This window comes from Periplaneta americana, chromosome 6 (genome assembly GCF_040183065.1).
Source record: "Periplaneta americana isolate PAMFEO1 chromosome 6, P.americana_PAMFEO1_priV1, whole genome shotgun sequence".
Classification (NCBI taxonomy): Eukaryota; Metazoa; Arthropoda; class Insecta; order Blattodea; family Blattidae; genus Periplaneta; species Periplaneta americana.
In genome coordinates, this window is record NC_091122.1 from 141,786,737 (window position 1) to 141,808,725 (window position 21,989).

The 21,989-nt window shown below is 34.2% G+C and overlaps 2 protein-coding genes across 7 annotated transcripts in view; one reads left to right on the forward strand and one right to left on the reverse strand.

The window, feature by feature from the left end:
* Positions 1-519: 519 nt before the first annotated feature.
* On the reverse strand, positions 520-10,575 carry Mt2 (methyltransferase 2). Of its 3 annotated transcripts, XM_069829183.1 has the most exons (5): positions 10,046-10,575; positions 7,448-7,640; positions 4,456-4,642; positions 3,950-4,244; positions 520-3,352 (listed from the first exon to the last, which is right to left on the reverse strand). In XM_069829183.1, the coding sequence occupies exons 3-5, from the start codon at positions 4,491-4,493 to the stop codon at positions 2,762-2,764; spliced, it is 924 nt and encodes a 307-aa protein (XP_069685284.1). In that variant the 5' UTR covers positions 4,494-4,642; positions 7,448-7,640; positions 10,046-10,575; the 3' UTR covers positions 520-2,761. The 3 variants fall into 3 exon arrangements, with proteins under 3 accessions (XP_069685284.1, XP_069685285.1, XP_069685283.1); XM_069829184.1 differs by lacking the exon at positions 7,448-7,640 and having other exon boundaries at positions 10,304-10,575; XM_069829182.1 differs by lacking the exon at positions 7,448-7,640.
* Positions 10,576-10,954: 379 nt separating this feature from the next.
* ema (C-type lectin domain containing ema) overlaps positions 10,955-21,989 on the forward strand; it is a 43,582-nt gene continuing 32,547 nt past the window's right edge. For 3 of the 4 annotated variants that reach the window (XR_011332707.1, XR_011332708.1, XM_069829180.1), the window contains exons 1-7: positions 10,956-11,338; positions 11,428-11,556; positions 16,268-16,401; positions 17,479-17,627; positions 18,314-18,543; positions 18,666-18,855; positions 21,083-21,256. Coding sequence is in view for 2 of the 4 variants with exons in the window: in XM_069829180.1 (XP_069685281.1) it covers positions 11,265-11,338; positions 11,428-11,556; positions 16,268-16,401; positions 17,479-17,627; positions 18,314-18,543; positions 18,666-18,855; positions 21,083-21,256 (1,080 nt within the window). In the remaining 2 variants the exon portion in view is untranslated. Of the gene's footprint in view, positions 11,339-11,427; positions 11,557-16,267; positions 16,402-17,478; positions 17,628-18,313; positions 18,544-18,665; positions 18,856-21,082; positions 21,257-21,989 lie in introns of all 4 variants that reach the window. The other variant, XM_069829181.1, reaches the window with a different exon arrangement.

Below are 21,989 nucleotides of genomic sequence, written 5' to 3' on the forward strand. Positions count from 1 at the left end.
TTTGTAAGGAACTTGACACAATCAAAAGAATAAGTGATTTGTTTTTCACTCTTGTTCTTTTTCATAGTTACTGGTACTCATCCTTTTATTTAGAGATGCCCTAACTGAATGGCATTATGAAACTTGATGGAATAAAATTTGCTGGTGCAGTGTAGCCAGGAACATTCTTGTGTTACTATATTGACTGTGTTTAAGTAAAAATGCTTAATTCTTATTTCTTTAAATGTGACTTTTTTTGTTGTAAATAGTTAAAATGGCTGAATTATTTTGCATATCAGGTAGTCTACAAGATACCATCGAAATTGTGGAAAATTAATTGGATAGGATATATATTGATCCTTCTGAAGTACATGATCAATCTGATAAAGATTCTGCTGACGAAGGTGATGGTGGCTTAGTGGATAACATCACTGGGAAGTTTCAAGTCTGGATTGTAGGGAGGATGAGGGACACATTTTACATTTATTTTGGTGAGATATTATATAGGGTTGCCATAATTCTGGGTTAAAAAATATAGACTTTTTGTTTTTCCAAAAATTTATATTAAAGAAGATTATCTATACAAAAAATAACAGCGATACTGAATATGTAATAATTCTGTTCTCATAACATTAATACCCTAATAGTTACAAACTTATAGACTAGTCTTATTTAAACGTACATAGTATCAATCGTCATTATCAATTATTCTCAAGCTTGTCGGAATAATGCACTTGCTAGAAAAGAAGTGTTTTCTTTGTTGATGTCATAAAAATCCATGCGTGAAAATCCTAAATTGACTTTAATCTGAAGCAATGCTTTTACTTGTAGTCTGTTTCTTTCAGGTGTCCAAGCAATTATCAAACAAAATGTGCAGAAGTTCCTGAGAGAACAGTACACAAATTGTAAAAGTGTCTCAAAATTGTTATATTTCATTTCACTTTTGAAAACTTCAACACACAACTTTCAATTCCGTGTTCGAGTATCTTTCTTTTCTTTCACTTTCTCCATATTAATTTTTTTTGTAAGTACAAGAACTCCTGCAGGACAAAATTCTGGCATACCGGCAACGCTGATATAACCTCAGCAGTTGCGTCATTAAATAAGCCATAATTTTTTTACCTCATCAAGAAGATTGTCAATACTGATGACGCCATTAAGAATTATAAACTCAGCTTATTTCTGAACAATGCTCCAATATAGTTCATCACCTGAATACTGTGTCCTGAAGCTAATTAAATCCAGGAAATCTACTCATACGCAAAACTTCCCTCCCATAGTTCGAAACATGAAATGTGCTAGTCATAAAAGTTCAGAATATTTTATTTGAAATCTCTTGATTCGTTTCACCTCCAGTAATGAATATCACCAGTTTCTTTTGTTCAGCTGTCTGGGGGATGAATATATATTTTCTCCTGTAAATGCACTTCATAATCTGTGATTGCAGCATTTTAAACTTTATATTTTCAAAATCAAAATGAAAAAAAAGAAGTATCTATATAACCATTGGTGACTATGTAGCAGGCGCTATCTCATGAAGAATGTAGCAACTAACAATTATTACTCTCCTTTCCAAGCCTAAGCCAGAAAATACGGACATTTGCTTACTTTTTTACTTGTACAATACGAACATGGACATGGGTCTTAAAACATAAACTGTCCGTACAAAATACATATATATGGCAATCCCATATTACATGACTGCATTTGCAATATGGGGCCATGCATTATTATGGTGCAGCATCCATGGTGTTTTCAGCAATGAAAGTCTGGTATATTACAGAATTCAATTAAGCAGGAATGTGCAGTTGGTAGACCAACAATCAAAGAAAATGCTGAAAATTGTCATGTTCGGATTAATTTGCATGCTACTGTACAAATTATACTATAGACCTTGTACAATCATTCAGACAAAATGACTACATTTAATATAACACATGCATTTACATCTGGATTATTTTCTTAAAAACTTTAGCAATATTAATGAAGGATATGGTGAAAGGGTCATCAGGATATCAACTAAATGAAAACTCCTGCTAGAAAAGCGAGAAAATGGAAATTTCAAATAAATTGAGCTGCAAACATGAAAGTTTAATTAAGTGTAAATATTATTAGCTTTATTACCGTACTCAATTTAGCAGTAACATATGTATGTACCAGTACAATTAAAAATATCTTACATTTTTTGTTATTTGTTAAAAATTGTGACTTTTGGGGCAGTTTGGGAGTCGGTTCTGGATTCAGAACGAAAAATCTGATAAACAACTTTCATATCGAAATCATAAAAGTTTCAAAATTTGGGACAGTGTACCAAAAGCCCTATTTATCTTCTCAATTGTCTCTGCATGTCACCGAGTTTTTGATAAAATTTAATGCAAATTCTTTGCCCATTGTCATTTATGCTCGAAACACAAATACCGTAATTTGTTTATAAAAGGATTTTATGTTTTAAATCATAGTAAATTTAGATTAAATGTAAGAAAATATTTACTAAAACACTGCATTTATAATGTAAATGACTGTACAGAATACTTCGAATTATCTTGACGAAACCACTATTTCTGCATGGAAATTTATGTGAATAAACTAAACTACAAGTGCGACCATCATGGATGTTTCGTAGCATCTGAAATCTGAAGGGCTGAGCTATCTGGCAAAGATCACACAAGCACTTTCTTCACTACAATGGTTGCTACCAAAAACGTCGATAGTTTTTTTATTAGACCCCATATATATATATTTTTTTTTGCTCTTGCTCAACATATTTATGAAAACATATTTGTCAGCACACATTGTCTCCTGCAGTCATCAACAGTATTAGCAATGCAACAACATGCACATTAATGCTGTTGCCAAGCAAACGATAGGATTGTTTTGTTGTGATATCACTGGGGAAACTAAAATACTGATCAGGAAAACACATAAGTCGTGAAATTTCACGGGGTGTGAAATAGCGTAATTTGAGACCTTTCAAAAGTTGTAAATGTTCACTACTTCCAGGCTCATATGAGCGAACCTGTTGAAACGTGCTTGCTACTTTCTCTGGTGATTCTGGACAAAATACAGAACCAGTTCCTTCCACATAATGAGCATATGCTTTAGTAAAACAACACGATCTTCTTGACTTCAACCAAACAATATCTAGAAGCCATGAATGCTTTTCTAATACCTTTTCTGGCAATTTAAATACTTCAAAATAATTAGCAAATTTTTCCACTTCTAAAATGTTGCTTAAAGCATAACATGTTTCTTCAGACTGTACTTCGTTTTCTTGGACTAAACACTTATATTTTGAATTTAGTGAAAACATTTCTTCATACACTTTTCCTGTGTCGTTGCAAGCTCCATGTAAAGTGACTGGGAAACTCTCCATCTGTGTTAAAAAGTACATCATTAGTTACTTGTGAACTAGTAGCAAGTAATATATGAATTTCAAATGTGAGGCACAATCAAATGAAACCCATTTTGAGTCAATTTATAACTTTATATATCAAGGTATGATAAATACAGAAAGATCAATGTTTAACAATACTAACAATGGAGAAGATGCCTAGAAATGGTTGAGCGTGCAAATGGCGATCACATAGAGCATCATTTTTAATTTTGATTATTTGAAAGATCATTAATTATTATTAATTTTACCAATATTCAGTTTCTGCATTTTGAAGTAATAAATTGTCTTCAAAAAACCACATTTTTTGCATCATTGTGTATTGACTTCCATAAGATCTTAATTGAGCCTAAAAAAAAAAAAACAAAATAAAAAGTCCTGCTCATTTTTAAAGTCTACTCTTTCCAAGAGTGTAATCATTATAAATTAATGTTATTTCCGAAAATAGAGTATTTCTAATTTTGTGCCCTTTTTTTTTTTGGCTCACTGTATATATAAACACTTTACTTTTAACACAAAACATTAACAATGTTAATATTTCCTTTGTGAGCAAAGAAACTACTAGAAAACTATACTTACAACGTTTGGTTGTTGTGAAAATGTGAAATCAAGAGGATTTCTTTTTGCGATCAGATAATACCGATGTCTGGTATTTGGAATTGAAAACATGGATGGGCTCAAAATAAACTGCTGATAACGAAAGTCCAATGCTTCAAGAACCTGAATTAGCTGATAACATGCTTCAGATTTCTCAAAGCCCTTTACATTTTCGACAAGTAAATATTTCCATCTTCTGTCTATGTCTGGAAAAAGCTTAAGGAGATGAAGAAATGAACAAGTTCTGCTATCTGATGTATCTCTCTTTAATCCAACCCTACAATGAAAAAAACACTACATTATAACACACAAAACTTATACGACGTATTTTGTATAATGTGCTAAAAATGTTGTTGTTTTCTAATGCCAGCCGTTTGACAATGAAGTCATTTGACCTCATGCACTCCAATATTTTGCAAAGATATTGTCATGGTCAGCCAATGATGCAGTGTGTTAAAAATATTTAAAATTGTATAACTTTGACGTACCTAGTAAATGGCTGACATGGTGGACTCATCAATATCATATCAATATTGTAAGAATTGATTTCCTTTGCTGTCAGTGACTGAATATTCCTCTGAAGCAGTTTCACTCCTGGGAAGTTATGTTGATAAACTTTATTGGCAATAGTATTAATATCAACAGCTGTCTTTATTTCACCAGCTAGACCGCTTTCTGAAAGAATAGGGAAATTATTATAATTATTGAAAACGAATTAATTGAAAAAGTGTCTTATGTGTGGCTGGAGATGAATGCTAGGGTCAGTGACAAACCAACATAGTATTAATTAGAGTGTAAGCAGTGGGGGTTCCTCGGGGGAGGGAAGGGAGGAACGTCCTCCTCACATTTTTCTTCTTTTGAAAGTAAATACCAAATAAAATATGTGCCTTGAAATTCGAGGAAGATTCGATAATTTTTAAGTTCACAGCTATAAGAAGAACTCGGATGATCGAGTTTTAAACGACGCGCACTCATGTGCTGTAGAAAACTGTAAGAAAGATGCGAGATTGTCTGTGTAGAGGAAAGGCACTCCATTCCTCCTCTACTGCAGTTATCACACATAGACAACAGCGCACTAGCGGCCAGAGAAAGAACCAGAGTTTTAAAGCGAGTAAATGAATGGAGAGGGAGGAGATCCTCCTCTGAATCAGCGCATGGGCAGGAAATAGAAACCGACTGGTCATGCAGCAAGCTCGTTACTGCTGCCATCTAATGATCTTGCATTCAACCAGACTAGAACACATCTAGGAGGAGGCACAACAAAAACAGTTTTAACGCAACGCTTTGAAAGACACCATATAAACTTTTTTTTTTAATTATAAATCAAAAATATTATTCATTGCACTTTATATAGGCTGCTATTCATGGTTTGAAACTTTCGTGGATATTTGAAAGTTAAAGTCGGGTTTATTTAAAACAAAGAGGAAGTAGTTCTACGTAGTTGGCCCCTGAAATTCACGTCTATTCATTGTTTACTAGACAGCAGGGGCGTATTTTGCGGGCTACCGGCGGTAGCCCAAGCAAATTACAAAAGAAAAAGTTTATAATATAACATAATGTAATAATTTTGTATTATTACTTTTACCATAGTAATTAAAATTAAAGTAATTGTTAGATATATTTTGTGTAATAATAGGGTCAGCGGTAGCCCAAACCCTTTAACCAGCATACGCCACTGCTAGACAGGGCAACAGCCAAGTTGTCAGTTTTGTACAAATATATTTGAAACTGAAAGTAGGTACTCCAAACTAGCCTACATCATTTTTAACATAAAAAATTAATCGGCCACCGGCAGCTTTGAACAATAATGATAGTATGACTTTACAAGAACTGACATTCTTCAAAAGCATGTGATACTGAACTTGTAAAATGTACATGTGGCAACAGGGACCACGTGGGTGGGTGCAGTGTTCTCGCTTTCCTCAGATTATTTCCCATTTCCATTTCCGTAAAACTGTTCCGGTTATGAGTTAGTAGCTAGTCTCTTCCAACACGTGTGATGCTGTAGTGTGCTCGAAAAATGCTACGAGGTTGTGAATTTCCTTGTAATTGTTAATTTGCACAATTAATCAACAATGAAAGGAAGTGAAAACATAATATATTTTGGACAATTTAGGAAACTCAGTTTACAAGAACAGATTATTGCTATACAGAAGGGAAGGCCAATCCCAACACTACCTGGTCTTACAGGTATGCATGTAGGCTAATTTGTAGAATATTTCATTCAAGAAGGTGTCATTTCGTGCTGTTAACCTCTTTCCTCCTCTTAAGAAATATGCAGGAGCCGCCACTGAGTGTAAGGATAAATAATTAATAGAAGTTAAAGTAAGAAAATCAAGCTAAAGAGCATGTTATATTGAGAGTTCCTATGCAGAGTAGTTCACTCTAATCTCTATCTAACAAAATCTGTTGGCGGGCAGCAAGTGGTTATATGCCGACATACAGACAGGCCGTGCACACTGCCCTATGCAGACTGGTCCCACTCCACTTCACCTTTTACTGCTTAACTTCCTCGGAATTGGCACTCCACACTATGGTCATTAAGCCAACAGAACATTACTACCTGGGACTGTTCTGCATAGGAACTCTCCTTAATGTGGGATAGATCATAAATTCTGATTCTATAAACAATAGAAGAATTGACAAACCTAAGAAAATAGCTTACAGTAAGAATAAGAAAGCACTAAGTATGAAAACTATTTCACGATTTCTGATATCTATACTGCTATTCTTATATTTTATGTTCAATAAGATTTCGGTGAAACTAGTTTCTTCATTGAAGTTAACTCAGTTTCCTAGTTTACTTGTGAGGAAATTGTAAAATACAGTCCATTTATATTGCACTATCAAGTTTTAGAGCTGCTGAACTTTGGCTGCGTTCAGCCAGGACAGCGCTGAGGTAGCACTGAAATAGCGACAGCACTGAACGCCTTGCTGGCTGACAGCGCTGAAATAGCGGCCGCCATTTTTCGTAGCAAAATTTTTTTCGCTGCAAGCCTGCTGCTAGCCAGCGAAAGTGGAGGGGGTAGGCAACATCCAATGGTATCATATATTCCGGAGTAGACAGAACAATAGCAGCGTGTTTCTTTGTAAACGCAGTAGACATTTTGCAATGGTCATTCAGGAACTCACAGCTGCTGTAACTCAGCAAAAATGAATAGCTAAATTAGCGCTGTCCCAGCTGAACGCAGCCTTTGTTAAATGACTGATCAGATCCCTCATGGTTAGACTGTATTTATAGTAATCATTTCTTCCGAAAAGAAGTAAGCAATATTTCAAACCAACTGAAGTAGGCCTATTAGCTTACTGAATAACGCATTGAAGTATGTGCCAGAAATACTGTATGTATGTGTGTGTGTGTTTTTTTTTTTACTTTCTAGATCATACAAAGTAGAGTATTGTTATACTGCAAAAATATCTGCTTTGATATTTTGACAGAAATTCCACTTCTTTTGTGTCAGTTGACAATGATGTAGTAACCTCAGAAATCCGTAGTGTTGATGACATAACTGCGGATCATGCTGCCACTACCGCCCAAGATGATCGGGATGAGGAAATTGAATCTGCAGAAGAAAGTGTCCCCAGACCAAACGAAGTCCTCGGAGCAGTAAACGTGTCTCAAAATACATTAGCGTCGCTTCTAGTGGTGTATCAAGTGAAGTTATCTGTAGTTCTTTGAACAGCATAAAAATGTTATTATTCATAACAGTAGTACAACACATGGCAAACAACAATCAAAGATTTTTTCATATGAAATGAGTTCTTATTTACATTTTGCACTGTAACTAATGCACAATAAAATATGCTTCCTATGAATTAGTGTCTAAATTGTTTTCCTCATTTCATAAATCATTTTCCATACATAGTGCTGTCTCACTTATTATGCTTGCAGGCCATAGTCCCTTGATGGGCGCATTAACAAGATTATACGATTTAATACATACTTTAAAAAAATAACCGGTCATTCAGTTATTGATAAAAATAACTGGTTACCAGGTTAAACCAGCAAGCAAAAATAACCTGTAGTTAACTGATTAACCTTATGGAAATAACTGGTTATTTTTGCCCATCCCTACTTTCCTCTTCAGAATGGACGAATGCAATTATATTGTCCTGTAACACTGCTGCAGTCAGATCTGTGCCAGGGAGAACTACAAACTCTAGATGTTGTTGCTTCCCAGGTTGTGAAGAAATTGAAACACTCAGACATGTCTTGGGTTATTGTTAAAAGGAGAATCTGTTACAAAACTCGTGCTATCACACAGTACAATCTACTATTGCATCTTCCCTTAGAAGAACCAAATTGGAAGTATATGAAGAGATGATTTGTTTCGGAATATGTGTGATAAGACTTTCTTGTGTTAAATTCTAATGTACCTTGTACATGTTTCGACCTATTATGGGTCCTCAGAACTGGTCGTTGCTGGTCTTGGCACCTCTTGTTTTGTTTCCTGTGAGGGTGTGTTCGTGTGGTGTAAAGTGGAGTTAAAGAGTGTGTGTGTTCTGAAATTGAGTTGTGTGTTGAGAATTTCTTATGTTGAGAATTGTGTTGTGTCATTATTTTAAATAAGTGTGTAACATACACACACACAACAATAGGTATCGATAGTTTCATTATCGAACTTCTACTTCAGTTTTTTTTTAGGAGATTATAACTGGCGGTACCTATAATGCATCTGTTCCAAAATTTATAATATTAACACAGTTAAGTAGTTACTAGATACTTGTTCAATAAATTTACAGTTCATCAGTAAAATCAGATCAGATATCCATGTTTATCAAACTAGAAATAATCAGAACATAAACATTTCTTTATTTAAGATTTTTTTTAAATTTCTTCCTCGATTTCAGGGCTGTCTCTTAACAAAGCTTAATAATCAATTTAATTTACAAATAACTGTAAATGTGCAAGTCTTGAACTGTTTAACACATTACCCTTTTCTACTACAACTGGAACTCTTAGCAGATTTAAGAAAGTAATTAAAATGGCTTACAGGCAAGATAAAGGAGGATAGCAATGGCCAAGGAAGCTTTTAATAGAAAAAGGAACATCTTCTGCGGCCATCTAGAAAAGGAACTAAGGAAGAAACTGCTGAAGTGCTTTGTATGGAGTGTGGTATTGTATGGGACGGAAGCATGGACATTACGATGAAGTGAAGAGAAGCGAATAGAAGCATTTGAAATGTGGATATGGAGATGAATGGAACATGTGAAGTGGACAGACAGAATAAGAAATTAAGGCTGTGTTAGAAAGAGAGGGTGAAGAAAGAATGATGCTGAAACTGATCAGGAAGAGAAAAAAATTGGTTGGGTCACTGTCTGAGAAGAAACTGCCTACTGAAGGATGCACTGGAAGGAATGGTGAATGGGAGCAGGGGCGTATTTTGCGGGCTACCGGCGGTAGCCCAAGGAAATTACAAAAGAAAAAGTTTATAATATAACATAATGTAATAATTTTGTATTATTAGTTTTACCATAGTAATTAAAATTAAAGTAATTGTTAGATATATTTTGTGTAATAATAGGGTCAGCGGTAGCCCAAACCCTTTAACCAGTATACGCCTCTGAATGGGAGAAGAGTTCGGGGCAGATATCCAATGATAGACGACATTAAGATATGTGGAGGAGACAAAGAGGAAGGCAGAAAATAAGAAAGATTGGGAAAGTTTGGTTTGCAGTGAAAAACCTACCCTGGGCAGAACACAAGGTATTTTACTCCGGTCATGAATATTATTTAGAGAGTAACAGAAATGATTTAATGTTTTAGGGTAAACTTAATGTAAATGTTTCATCTCTTATTATACTGACAAAAGCCTGTGACATTTATAAATGTTTTTTTGGCTAATAAAAATAACCATCACCACCACCATTTGGGTAAATTCTCCAGAAGAACGGGCCCTTTCCCTAGTAATTCATCCTGTTCCTCTCTCATGTTATGTTGGTCTAATAAATGAATAGAGGGAGGAAGATGCGTCCTTTAATGTAGTTCTTCTGGAGAATTTCCATTGTGTATTTGTTCCCATAAATCTATAAAGGTAACAGGGCTCTCGGTAACAGTAATAATTTCACTATGAATACCTTTAAAAGCATAATGCATTCCACCTATACCACTATACAGTTCTAAAACATTCATTCTTACGGGAGTGTAATAACACCACAGAACTAACTTTTCACAATGTCAATAGAAAAAAATATGTTAACATGTCCAGGTGCAAGGAATTATACGATAACAATGACGGATATTTTGGGGGATAGCTAACAAAGTAAAAATATTGTATTGTTTTATTATATTGGTGTTATGCGATTATACCGAACTGTCTCTAAGTGCTCATTAACCTTCTAGCTACGTATCACATTATTTGTTTTCACTTTTCCCGACGTCCTTGATTATAGATTTATCTTCTACTGTCATTGTAAGTGTGTCATCCATTGGTCACGGAATTCTGTATTCTATTTCTTTGGTGTCACCACAGTAGGCATCTCTATTTTACGCTGTTAATTTCATTACTTTGAATAACTTTTCTGCTATAGCAGACTGCCTAAATCACGAAGAATATTATACAAATTTCAATTTTTTTAAATAAAAAGTTGTAACAGTAACAAAGGTTCAATTCAGTAATACATATTATGAGAAAATAGGAAGGAACTGGCCACCCTACCCCATTATCGTCTGGCCTAGTTGCCTCATAAGTGGTGCCTTGTTGGTATCAGGTTGTGAGGTTCAGGCCTGTCCTGTGACCTTTTTTATTTATTATAACATAACATAACATTTATTTTAGGTACCAGGTGACAAGGACCCTTGTCTTTTTACAAAGTCCTGTGACTTGTCTTCGGACAGTTGACTATAAACAAAAACGTGAAAAATTTGTCCTTTACCCTGCTAAGGAAGTATTGGCGATTTGATTTTGGCGACCCTGCCTCACAATCTGCATTTGTTTGCTTTGTAGTTTGTAGAATTGTAGACAATTGCGCTATAATCGAATCACGTGACATCACAGTATGACATGTGCGTAGCGTACGAGGTAAAATGGCTGTGAAAATTGTAGGAGAAAGGGAAGTTGTTTGAAATTATGTGTTGGTTACTATTGCAGCATTTTTTGTACATTAATACTCCACATGATTTTATTTGTATGAGTTACTACCAATAAAATGATTGTTTATTGTTGCCACTGTAAAATTGTACATATAAAATTGAGGTGAAGAACGAGGATGACATTTTGCGTGTTTTCATGACACTTAATTACAAGGAATTATTACTCATATTTGGCTTCCTTACGGAAATAAGAAATAAACAGTCATGTTTCGGAGCAGAAGCTGGTTTGGGAGTGGTCTGTGGAAACCCAAAAATCCACATTCTTTAGAACATTTAAAGTGAGTAAACAAGCACATTTGATCACATACTTAATGAAGTTATGCTGAGATATATGAATTTGTTATTAACTTTAGTATATTTATTTCAGGTACCTGTATAATGTGTTATCAAAGAATCAAGTTGTTTCGGAGAACAACCGAGGTCTCTTGGTTGAAACTTTGAGATCAATTGCAGAAATACTCATTTGGGGTGATCAGAATGACAGTAGTGTTTTCGAGTAAGTGATATAATACATAATATTATTTTTATACTGATATTTTACTGTCTTAATTTCTCGTTTGAAAAATTAGCGTAGTGTAACTTTTGTCAGGAAAACGTTGATTGTACTATATTATACGTTATCATCTTTTATATTTTTGTAATTATTACTGTGTTGTAACAACGCGAAGAATAGAAATGATGGTCCTAAGAATTAAAATTTTTAGGATAAGTTAAAATAAGGTCTACATTTTCATGACAGTTTCAAATCCTTCAGCTATAGTCGCAAAATAATATCACATTCCGGTATTTATTTAATATAGCCTGACCACAATTAAGGTACAAATGTATTTACATTGAGTCCTACACGAGTTATAGATATCATAAAGAAAAAAAAATTGAGTCTCGATGCAAATTTAATACCCAAAATAAGGGTCGAAAGTTGCTATGAAAGTGAGAACTGGTGGAGAGATGCAGACAGGAGGGATTACTCTGATGAGATAGAAGGAGTAGGCGACAGCCTAAACTAATCTAACCTAACCTAACTTAACCTAACCTAACTTAACCTAACCTAACCTAACCTAAATCTGGCACTGATGCGACCTTACGAAAACTCTCCTTTTCTCTGAACCAGTAAGAAAACGAATGGAAATAAGATGCATGTGCTTCCTTGCTGCATACCACTTTCACCTTGCTCGAGCGATCCAGCCAATTTTTTTTCGTATATGATATGTATGGCTCAACTACAACCCAAGGATGTAAATATATTTGTACCTTATTGTAGTAACACTATAGTAAAGAATAACTTGCATTCCTTTTGTTACAGTAAAAAAAAAAAAAAAAAAAAAAAAAAGAGCGACATTTGTTTGTCACACTTTGTCAACAATGTTAACAATAATAATAATAATAATAATAATAATAATAATAATAATAATAGGGACCAATGGCGGGCTTATGTGAGGGCGGCAATGAACCTCCGGGTTCCTTAAAAGCCAGTAAGTAATAATAATAATAATAATAATAATAATAGGGACCAATGGCGGGCTTATGTGAGGGCGGCAATGAACCTCCGGGTTCCTTAAAAGCCAGTAAGTAAGTAAGTAATAATAATAATAATAATAATAATAATAATAATAATAATAATAATAATAATAATAGCCGAAACATGCTCAAATGTGCATTATAGTTTATTTTATTTATAGATTAGTTTTAAGCACTGTTGTTACTTGCACTGTGTTTTGAATATAGTCACTTATTGATCTTGCTCTTTTTTTATAACTCTATGTGACGGTGTTCATAAGGTTTCTCCCATAGTTCACAGGTATACTTCTTCTAATGTGGGTAAAGTAGTTTTTATGAGATGATTCCAGATAACTTCAGATACCATAAGCTAGGACTGGTATAATTTTAGTCTTGAATAATTTCATTGTTGTTTCAATGCTTAGGGCTTGTGTGTTCCTCATATTGCTTATCGCTGTGACTGCCTGGGCTGCTGTCCCTCTCATATGTTTTTTGAAACAATGGATGCTTGATTGTATGGTCGCTCATAGCTCTAAATGAATCCACAACTGTAGGACAAATCTTCTCGGTAGCTGTTATAAAATCTTATTTAATGAACTGTCCTTTTGAAGAAGGTTTCGATGACTTACCAAATTTGTTTTGCAAGTTTGTAGCTGGCTCAAACAACTGATGCTTATTGGTTTGAATGTTCTAACAATTTTTCACTAGCAACACCAGTCAGTTTGTGCATGTACATTATTAAAATGTCTTCTGATATTAAAATGAAACATGTGACGAATTACTGTTGAACGAATTAAACAACATACAGCATATATGTAACGTTTTTCCTTCCACTCACTGGAATCATGGCGGACTCGTGACAACTTGCTGTCACCGAGTTATCAGACTTGTTTTGCTTTCAAGCCCCCTTCACCTACTCCTTCCTGTCTCTACCATCAATACTGCTGTGAGCAAGGGATTTCTCTAAGACTGGATTTTTGGCAGGCCTGGTTCTGAAAGAAAGCTTTCAAAAAATTAAAATTACTCTCATTGTATCAGCAAAACTTTAATTACACTTGTCTGCAAATGGATCAAGTTATGACCCTTAGTGGGTTCTTTGACTTCTTGGTGGACAAAGCATGTGTAGAGGTAGGTTTTCTCTAAGTTCTTGAGTTTCATTGTCATATTCTTTACACAACAACAGTGGTGGGCAGATCTTGAGGTACTAGCCTGTCACACAGAGTTTGTGTTGTAGGGGAATGTACTTTACACCTTTCGTGTGCAGTGGCGAACTGTAACAGAAACATTATATAAAGTATGAGCACACATTATCTCTGCTATGTGTTGAGGATACTTTCATTAATGTTTTACATTTAAATTGTACACGTTTTATTATATGCCTTAAGATTCATGCTGACTGAGCAATGTCCAAACTTTCTTCTAAAGCAAGTGAATAGCTATGGATTGGGAAATACTAGATTTTAATTGCTCGTACACCAAATATGAAATATCTTCTATTCTTCTCCCTAAAGTACGAGACAAACTAATGTTTTCATATTGTTCCTTTTGTTCAGAGACATAACACTCGCCATACTTATTAAATATTTTTAACAAATTCCCTGTCGCTGAAAGGTTTCAATGATTTTGCGACTTCCCATGCGAGTATGTAACTGGCAAGAATTTCCTTTTGTTTTTGAGTCAAGGCATTTACCTCCTTTCTATTCTGGTTACTTAATATTTCGGCTTTTAATTTTTCAAGCTGATCTGTATATTCCGGCCCTATAAATTGAGACAGAGAAAAATAGAAAAGATAGAGCGAAATTTTGTTTAAAAACTTATTTTTTATTTTATTGGGTTATTTTATGACGCTGTATCAACATCTCAGGTTATTTAGCGCCTGAATGATATGAAGGTGATAATGCCGGTGAAATGAGTCCGGGGTCCAGCACCAATAGTTACCCAGCATTTGCTCATATTGGGTTGAGGGAAAACCCTGGAAAAAACCTCAACCAGGTAACTTGCCCCGACCGGGATTCGAACCTGGGCCACCTGGTTTCGCGGCCAGATGCGCTGACCATTATTCCACAGGTGTGGACTTTAAAAACTTATGAAAACCGAAAAATGACCTAGCTAATATTATTATGTTACCTTATTGTGTAGGTATTAAACTTCAAACTACGATTACTTACCTGTAATTCACGAGTGTTCGTGTAAAGGAGGTTAAGTCAAATTGTAAGGTATGTAAACTTCACTCTTCTGGTACTGAACAAAACCCCTTTGTCACAAAATACAGAACACTGTAACTGCATCATGGATGGAAGCATGATTTAACCCCTTTAACACAAGACAGAAGTAATCGTGGATGGTTCAAATCTTTACTTATCCGCTTTAGCCAATTCATACTTAACCCCCTTTACATGAGCACCCGCGAATTAAGCTGTGATTCTTATGACATTGTTTATAATGTCTGTTTATATTGTTTCTGTGCATTCTATAACGATTTTGTTGCATAGTAAGCATATCACATTTTCTCCATGAACACGACAGAAGAATTTTTCTTCCCAATCTACCTGGAATGGGTATTTACGGGTATTCACAGAGATTGACATGTTCAACTTCACAAAGACAATCCGTCACTAGTGATCATACCAAGGGTCGCTTACAGAGGGAACAGAAGTTGATGGGAGGAATGTGACGTCAGAACCCTCCCCGCTACCGGATGTAATCATGATTACCAGTTTGCCCGCATCTGCACTACAATATGGTGTAGTAATATACCGGTAGTCATTCTGAATGGGCTCTGTGGTTTGAAACTGTGAAAAGATAAAAACACAACTAAGTTATATATGCTATGTCTGATGAGCAAATAACCAATGTAAAATCGACACCATGAACTAAAAATTTATTGTCTTAAGGATTCATTTACATAAGTGAACATGGGCATCTGGAGGACTTTCCCCCGGGAAGGTCATTGCACATTTTTTTCAATAAATTATACATTCGTAGCTTTCCTGCTGTTATACAGTCCGTAGATGGTGAAACTGGTGATAATCTCATTTCTGTTGTCTGGCTTCATGAGGTGCATTATCAGGGTATGCAGTGATACTTCCTTGCAGTTCTTGATATGCAACTTTAAATGTTAATTTTGTTCTGTTTGCCTCTAGAACAGCATTCTCACTTCAGTTTTTTTTTCTTTTCAAAGACGTTTGTAATTTCCATCATGAAACAGTACTGAGTAACAACTGTGGTACCAGACACAATTTACATTGCATGTAAATGTTGACTGTAATGAAGTGATGTTCCCTGTGTCGCTACATATCTGAGATCTGAACCCATCATTGTAGTCAAAGATTTAATTAACTGACAGTTTATTATTTTCAATTGCAGTTAACAAAAACTGAATGCATTTTTCTTAAGTTGTAATGGACTCTTGTATGCTAGTATGTTCCTTAAAACAGTAATAATACTGCAGTCTGTGTCAAAGCTGTGTTTTACTGTTGGGTACACAGTTGTTGGCAATTTTTAATTCAATAATTCTAGTTTGGCTCATAATTGCTGCTTCTTTATATGTGAGGCTTTTTATTTTTTAGTGCATGTTAGTTATGTAGGGATAGATTGTTACTTGGGTGATGTGAAGGAAATACAGTATATTCACTTTTATTTACTGATGCTTATGATTGTATTTGTTTTTTTTTATACTCTAATTTATTATGTATTTCTCTGTGTTATAGCTTCTTCTTGGAAAAGAACATGCTTTCTTTCTTCTTGAAAATAATGAAACAGAAATGTGGCAGCTATGTATGTGTTCAGTTACTCCAGACATTAAATATTCTGTTTGAAAATATTCGAAATGAAACTTCTTTATGTAAGTAATAATTTTAGATGTGTTGTGTTACGAGTAATAGTAGTTCATGTAATATAATTTACAAGGTTCACGTTAATTCATTTTCTTCTCTTCCCCTTATTCACATCGAGAGTTAAAAATATGCCTCTTTAAAATTTATTATATTGTGGTATTCGATATTTCTTAAACTACTAGTAATTTTTATATACAGTGCATCTGAGCTATCTAGATCAGACAATTGGTGGGCTGCCTACCAGATAGGAAACCAGATCTCTACTGTTAACAGAAATGCGTGCACTTTGGAGTTACATGGATTAAAAGTTAGGTATATGTAACACAACATTTGGTACTCACCTTGCTCACAGAAGATGCTGTTTGATGTCCACTTTTTCTTACACATATTTCACATCTTATGAATAGAAATTGTCATTCATACGTTTCAGTTTTTCTATTGTGATTGATCTAATTGCTTTTTGTATGTTTTCTTTCATTTCATCCAGCGTATGAGGATTCGTTTTATACAATTTATATTTTAATGTTTGAAATCTATTTCTTCATTGTTTACTTTTTCTTACATCCAATACGAAAGTTAATCCTACGATTGTAGTTCATGAAGTACTGGAATCCTGTTTGGTTTTAGTTTTAATAATTTTTTACTACTCCTACTATTGCATCCTTTGGTTTACCGAGTGTTTGGATGATCAAGTTGCTACTGTATTACCGAATGCGAACCAGATGGTGGCCCGTGGGCTGCCAGTTGAAGTACACTGATTTAGATAAAAGAATAATAGATTGTTGAAGTGTGAAATTTAAGTAACATTATTGGCATAATAATATATTTTATGATTTCTCTTCTGTTATCACTGCTAGACATATTACATGATGCATTTAATGTCCTAATTAAAGGACGTCAAGTTATTTCCATCATATCTCATAAATGCATTCAGTAATTCATATTATTATGTAAGCTTTATAGTCCCTTACAACATGCTGTTTTATACATCTCTTGAAGTTAGCTAATTTTACTAAGACGCTAGTTCCTTGAAGCAAAATAATTTAATATGTCTATGAGTTACAATCATTTATAATTTATTGCAGACTATCTTCTGAGCAACAATCACGTCAATTCAATAATTGTACACAAGTTTGATTTCTCAGATGAAGAGGTGATGGCATATTATATCTCCTTTCTTAAGACCCTATCTTTGAAACTGAATGCCCACACAATTCACTTTTTCTATAACGAGGTAAGGAATACATTAATGATGACAATTAATAAACAAAAATTCTATTGTTTCTCTGTATTATTTATGCATAAGTATTTAGATACTTAATATTAATCTTTGTGCATTGTTTAGATTCTTCTACTAAAAAGCTATCATTTTAAAATATTTATTTCCTTAATCTGTTGATGTTGGTTTTAATTACTTTGAAACAATTGCATATAACACTCAGTAATGCGCTCGTGCATATCGTCACGTGAATGCAAGAACTAGGTAACTCGAAATTTGCGTTTTTTAGTTACAGTACCTCTTTTATAGCATAGCAAAAATCGCACAAAATGTAATCCAGGATCTAGGTAACTGATCGAATGATACCAGTGACATCTATTTTCCAATATAACAAATAGGTAAAAGAAAAGGAGACATATTCCTTAGTGCAATAAATAAGTAAATAGGCAATGTCACAAAATATGAAAAATCAAGTTACCTAGTTCTTGCATTCAGGCGACGATATAATATCGATTGTTATGAGAAGTTTTTTAATAGTTACATTTTGTAAAGAAAAAAAAAAGCTATATTAGTTTGTACAATGTAAAATGTAGTTATGGACTGATAAGACATGGTATTTGAATATTCTTATTTGTTACTAACAATGTAAGAGATGGATCATGTGTTTAATTATGTAACTCTTCTTTTTTCATTAAATGAAGCATACAAACGACTTTCCACTGTATACTGAAGCAATCAAATTCTTCAATCATCCAGAAAGTATGGTGCGTATTGCTGTGAGAACATTGACTCTCAATGTGTACAAAGTTGAGGACAAATCTATGCTCAAGTTTATTCGTGACAAGACAGCTGCTCCATACTTCTCCAATTTGGTGTGGTTTATTGGAAATCACATATTAGAGTTGGACACTTGTGTTCGTAATGATGCCGAGTAAGTATGTGCTACATTTTCCTTCATAGCCATAGATTTGAATATAACCAATAATTTTCATTTATGTTAATGAGATTCTGCAAAGTTTTTAAGAGATTTCTTTCTGACACTATTTGTTTTAGTCACCAGAGTCAGAATCGCCTCTCAGACTTGGTTGCAGAACATCTTGATCATCTGCACTATTTAAATGACATCCTTAGTCTGGATATTGGAGATCTGAACCAAGTTCTGACTGACCATCTCCTGAACAAATTACTCATACCACTTTATGTGTATTCACTCACCAAACGCAGACGCCACTCACAACTGGAGGTAATGTTAAAAAAATATTATGAAAGTTAATTTTTCATATAGGGCAACTTCTGTTAGACATAGCAAGCTTGAACTTGCCAATAAATTGTCTCCCCACCCTTTCCCCCCGAGGGCAGGTGAGTTTGCAGGAAAAATTTCACACAATAATGTATCATATAAGGGAACATTCTCACTTTGAGGTTGGAGTTGCAAGAAGTCAGTGATACCAGCAGAAGCACTGTTTAATGCTTAGATGATATGACGAATATTCGCTGCTAATGGGAGATACAGCTTGAGAAATAAAGACATAGAGTCACAGAATTTCTATCTTTGTTCCGGCAATATAGTCAGCTTCATGGAATACAATTATTACATTTAGTGAAATGATCAACTGGAGAATGTATAAAATGTCCAAAACCAAATTTATTTTGACACCATGAGTGTCGAATGAAAAATTATTGTTCACATATATCACAAATGTTGATTCCACTGACATCAGAAGCAAAATGCTTGAAGGTTTCAAACCAATTTGGAGGATCAAGTGTGTATCCTGATTTGTAGAAGGAATATTCAATCGTGCTCTTGTGCCTTGACTACTTGAACTGGTTGCAAGTGATAGAATGTAATTGAATATAAAGGTGATCAGATAGTTTTTCTTTAAAGCAGTTATCCATAATGGCATAGCCACAAATAAAGCGAAAATTTGTCTTATACTTTCGAAAAAATAAAGATTTAACAGTTTAAGTCCGCTAGTAGTTCCAGGAGGGATGAATTTCAGAGTAAGAATTTTTCCAGCATGAGTAGTTTGTTATAAAACAGTCAAATTGTTTAATGCTGACTATGAATCTATCAAAAGCAAGTCATTTTCACCATTGATGGGCCAAAAGCAATGTTTATACCACAGAGTTAATTCAGGTAAACACCTTTTGCCACTCTTTGTTGCTCTTACATGCACAATTCCTAGCCTCGCAACTAGTTTCTTGATGTGCCACAGCTGTAGGAAGAATTGCACCAGACGATTCTCTTAACACCATAAACAGTTTTACTTTTACTGATGCATCACAGATAATTTGTGGCATAATAGTATATGTATGGGTAAGGATATGAATACTGCTAGCTTGCCTTGACAGATTTTATAGCAACACTTTCTGAAGCTGACTTATAAGCATTTCATATTGAATTCCAGACTGATCTGCATTAATTGTAAATTGCTTTTCATATGACGGAATAACTTCTTTTACTTCCGCAATAAATTCCTTTGCTTTTGACGTAATTTAGGATTCATTTTCGATTTGCCACCATGTCGTAAATTCGTAATTTTACGGCATATAATACGATAGTTTCTTTTGAAATTCAAAGCCAACTGCTGTTTGCTCTGAAATTTGTGTACCCAGTGTCTCGCAAAATTTTAAAAGCAATTCGCTGTAATTTACTATCGTGTATATTCTCTAATCTGTGACGAGCATCTGTTAATCTAGCCAACACCAAAGCACCTAATTGCTTGGAAATATCTTCTCTTGATATTCCGTAATTAATTTTTATGAACCACTTGTTCATACTTCTGTTTTCTTGCTATGGGTTGGAGACTCCTTCATGTAATTTATTATTTGTTCATCTTTTTCCAAGGGCTTGGACTCTCCCTTTCTTCTCTTTTCTGTTGACAGAAGTGTTCCTTCTGAACTGCATGAACCAGGTTCTCCCATATAGTCACAATGTTTTAATTTCTGTACACAATTGCCTCACTATTGCTTCCTTCATTATCTGATGCCACTAATTCTCCATTGTCACAATCGAGGATGTACATCATCTTGCAATCAACATCTATTTTATCCTGGAAAAATGCAATTATATGGTTAACTACATTTTTATTAAGTTGGGAAATCTTCTGTTGTCTTCTATTTGTATGAAAAACTGGACAGATGCTGAAGCTTGACGCCACCAGTTACTACCCTCCTGTGCGACCATTATTGGCCATTAGCAGCTGATATTCTCCATACGAGTACTTCATCATACAAGCATTAATAAAATACGACACACTTCTCGAGAATGTGACACCAACGTGAGAATATTTTGACGATTGATTTTAAGGGAATAAATAATAACAAGGTAACAAGGATTGACTGACTAGTTTTATTTTGTATGTACTGAAATTTTGACACTCAAATTTATTTACATTGCTATTTCACAAGATACGTACATTTCACTACCTTAAGGTTATTATCATTATTTTATATTTTATTCTTTGTAGGATACGAAACCTCACGTGAGCAGCGTGGTATCATTGTTCTTACTATCACAAGTGTTCCTCATAATTACACATGTACCTCTGGTTCATGTATTGGCATCTATTATACTTACTGGTGACATGGATATTTTTTCTCAAGGAGCTTGTGAGAAACTTGCATCACACAGTGTGACTCAGGTAATTTGTATTAATGTCTAGCATATTATATCTTATCCATGAATTTTACAAGCATTTTAGGTTTTTATTACTTTTATAGTTAAGATTAATATTGCTTTATCTAAATAAATGTTGAAGAGAAAGGATAATTTTATAAGCTCAACTTGCAGGAAAGTATGGAGATACACTTAACTGAAAGGTGAATTATCTTCCAACCACGAAAGCAGCAACTTGACTGTTGGGCCAGCACACTTCCACGTGCTGGTTACAGATAGATTGTGCTACTAGTGATTTAAAAACCAGAAACCATTTAAAATATTAAAAGTGCTGACAGAAACCATGATTCCTTAAAATTTCCCTAAGACAGATTTCTTTGTATGCAAACTGACATGTTTTTTTTTTTTTTTTTTGTAGCTCAGTAACTCAGTCAATGCAGAATTGTACACCACCTCTCTGCGAATTGTATTACATATAATTATTAAACCTTTATGCTTTTCAAATTAACTTATAAAAATATTTTAAATTGAGAGGAATGGTAGGTTTGTATACGTGCTAATGATATTGTGGAAATCATTTTTAATAATACGAATTAATTACATAGATAAGTATCTTTAACACGAAATAATGTATAACTTGTGAAATTAAAATTACACTCATTTAACACAACGAATGGTATCTGTACGAAATTAAATAAAAACTGAATAATAAAATTGGGCTTGTAAATATGCATAAAGAACCCACAAACAATCATTTA

Coding starts and splice junctions, on each gene's coding strand:
- Mt2 (XM_069829182.1), bottom strand. CDS start 10,100: ATGAATGTTTTAGAACTGTATAGTGGTATAGGTGGAATGCATTATGCT. Junction 4,245..4,455: donor CCATGTCAGCCATTTACTAG/GTACGTCAAAGT, acceptor TTTTCATTGTAG/GGTTGGATTAAAGAGAGATA. Junction 3,353..3,949: donor TTTCACAACAACCAAACGTT/GTAAGTATAGTT, acceptor TTTTTAACACAG/ATGGAGAGTTTCCCAGTCAC.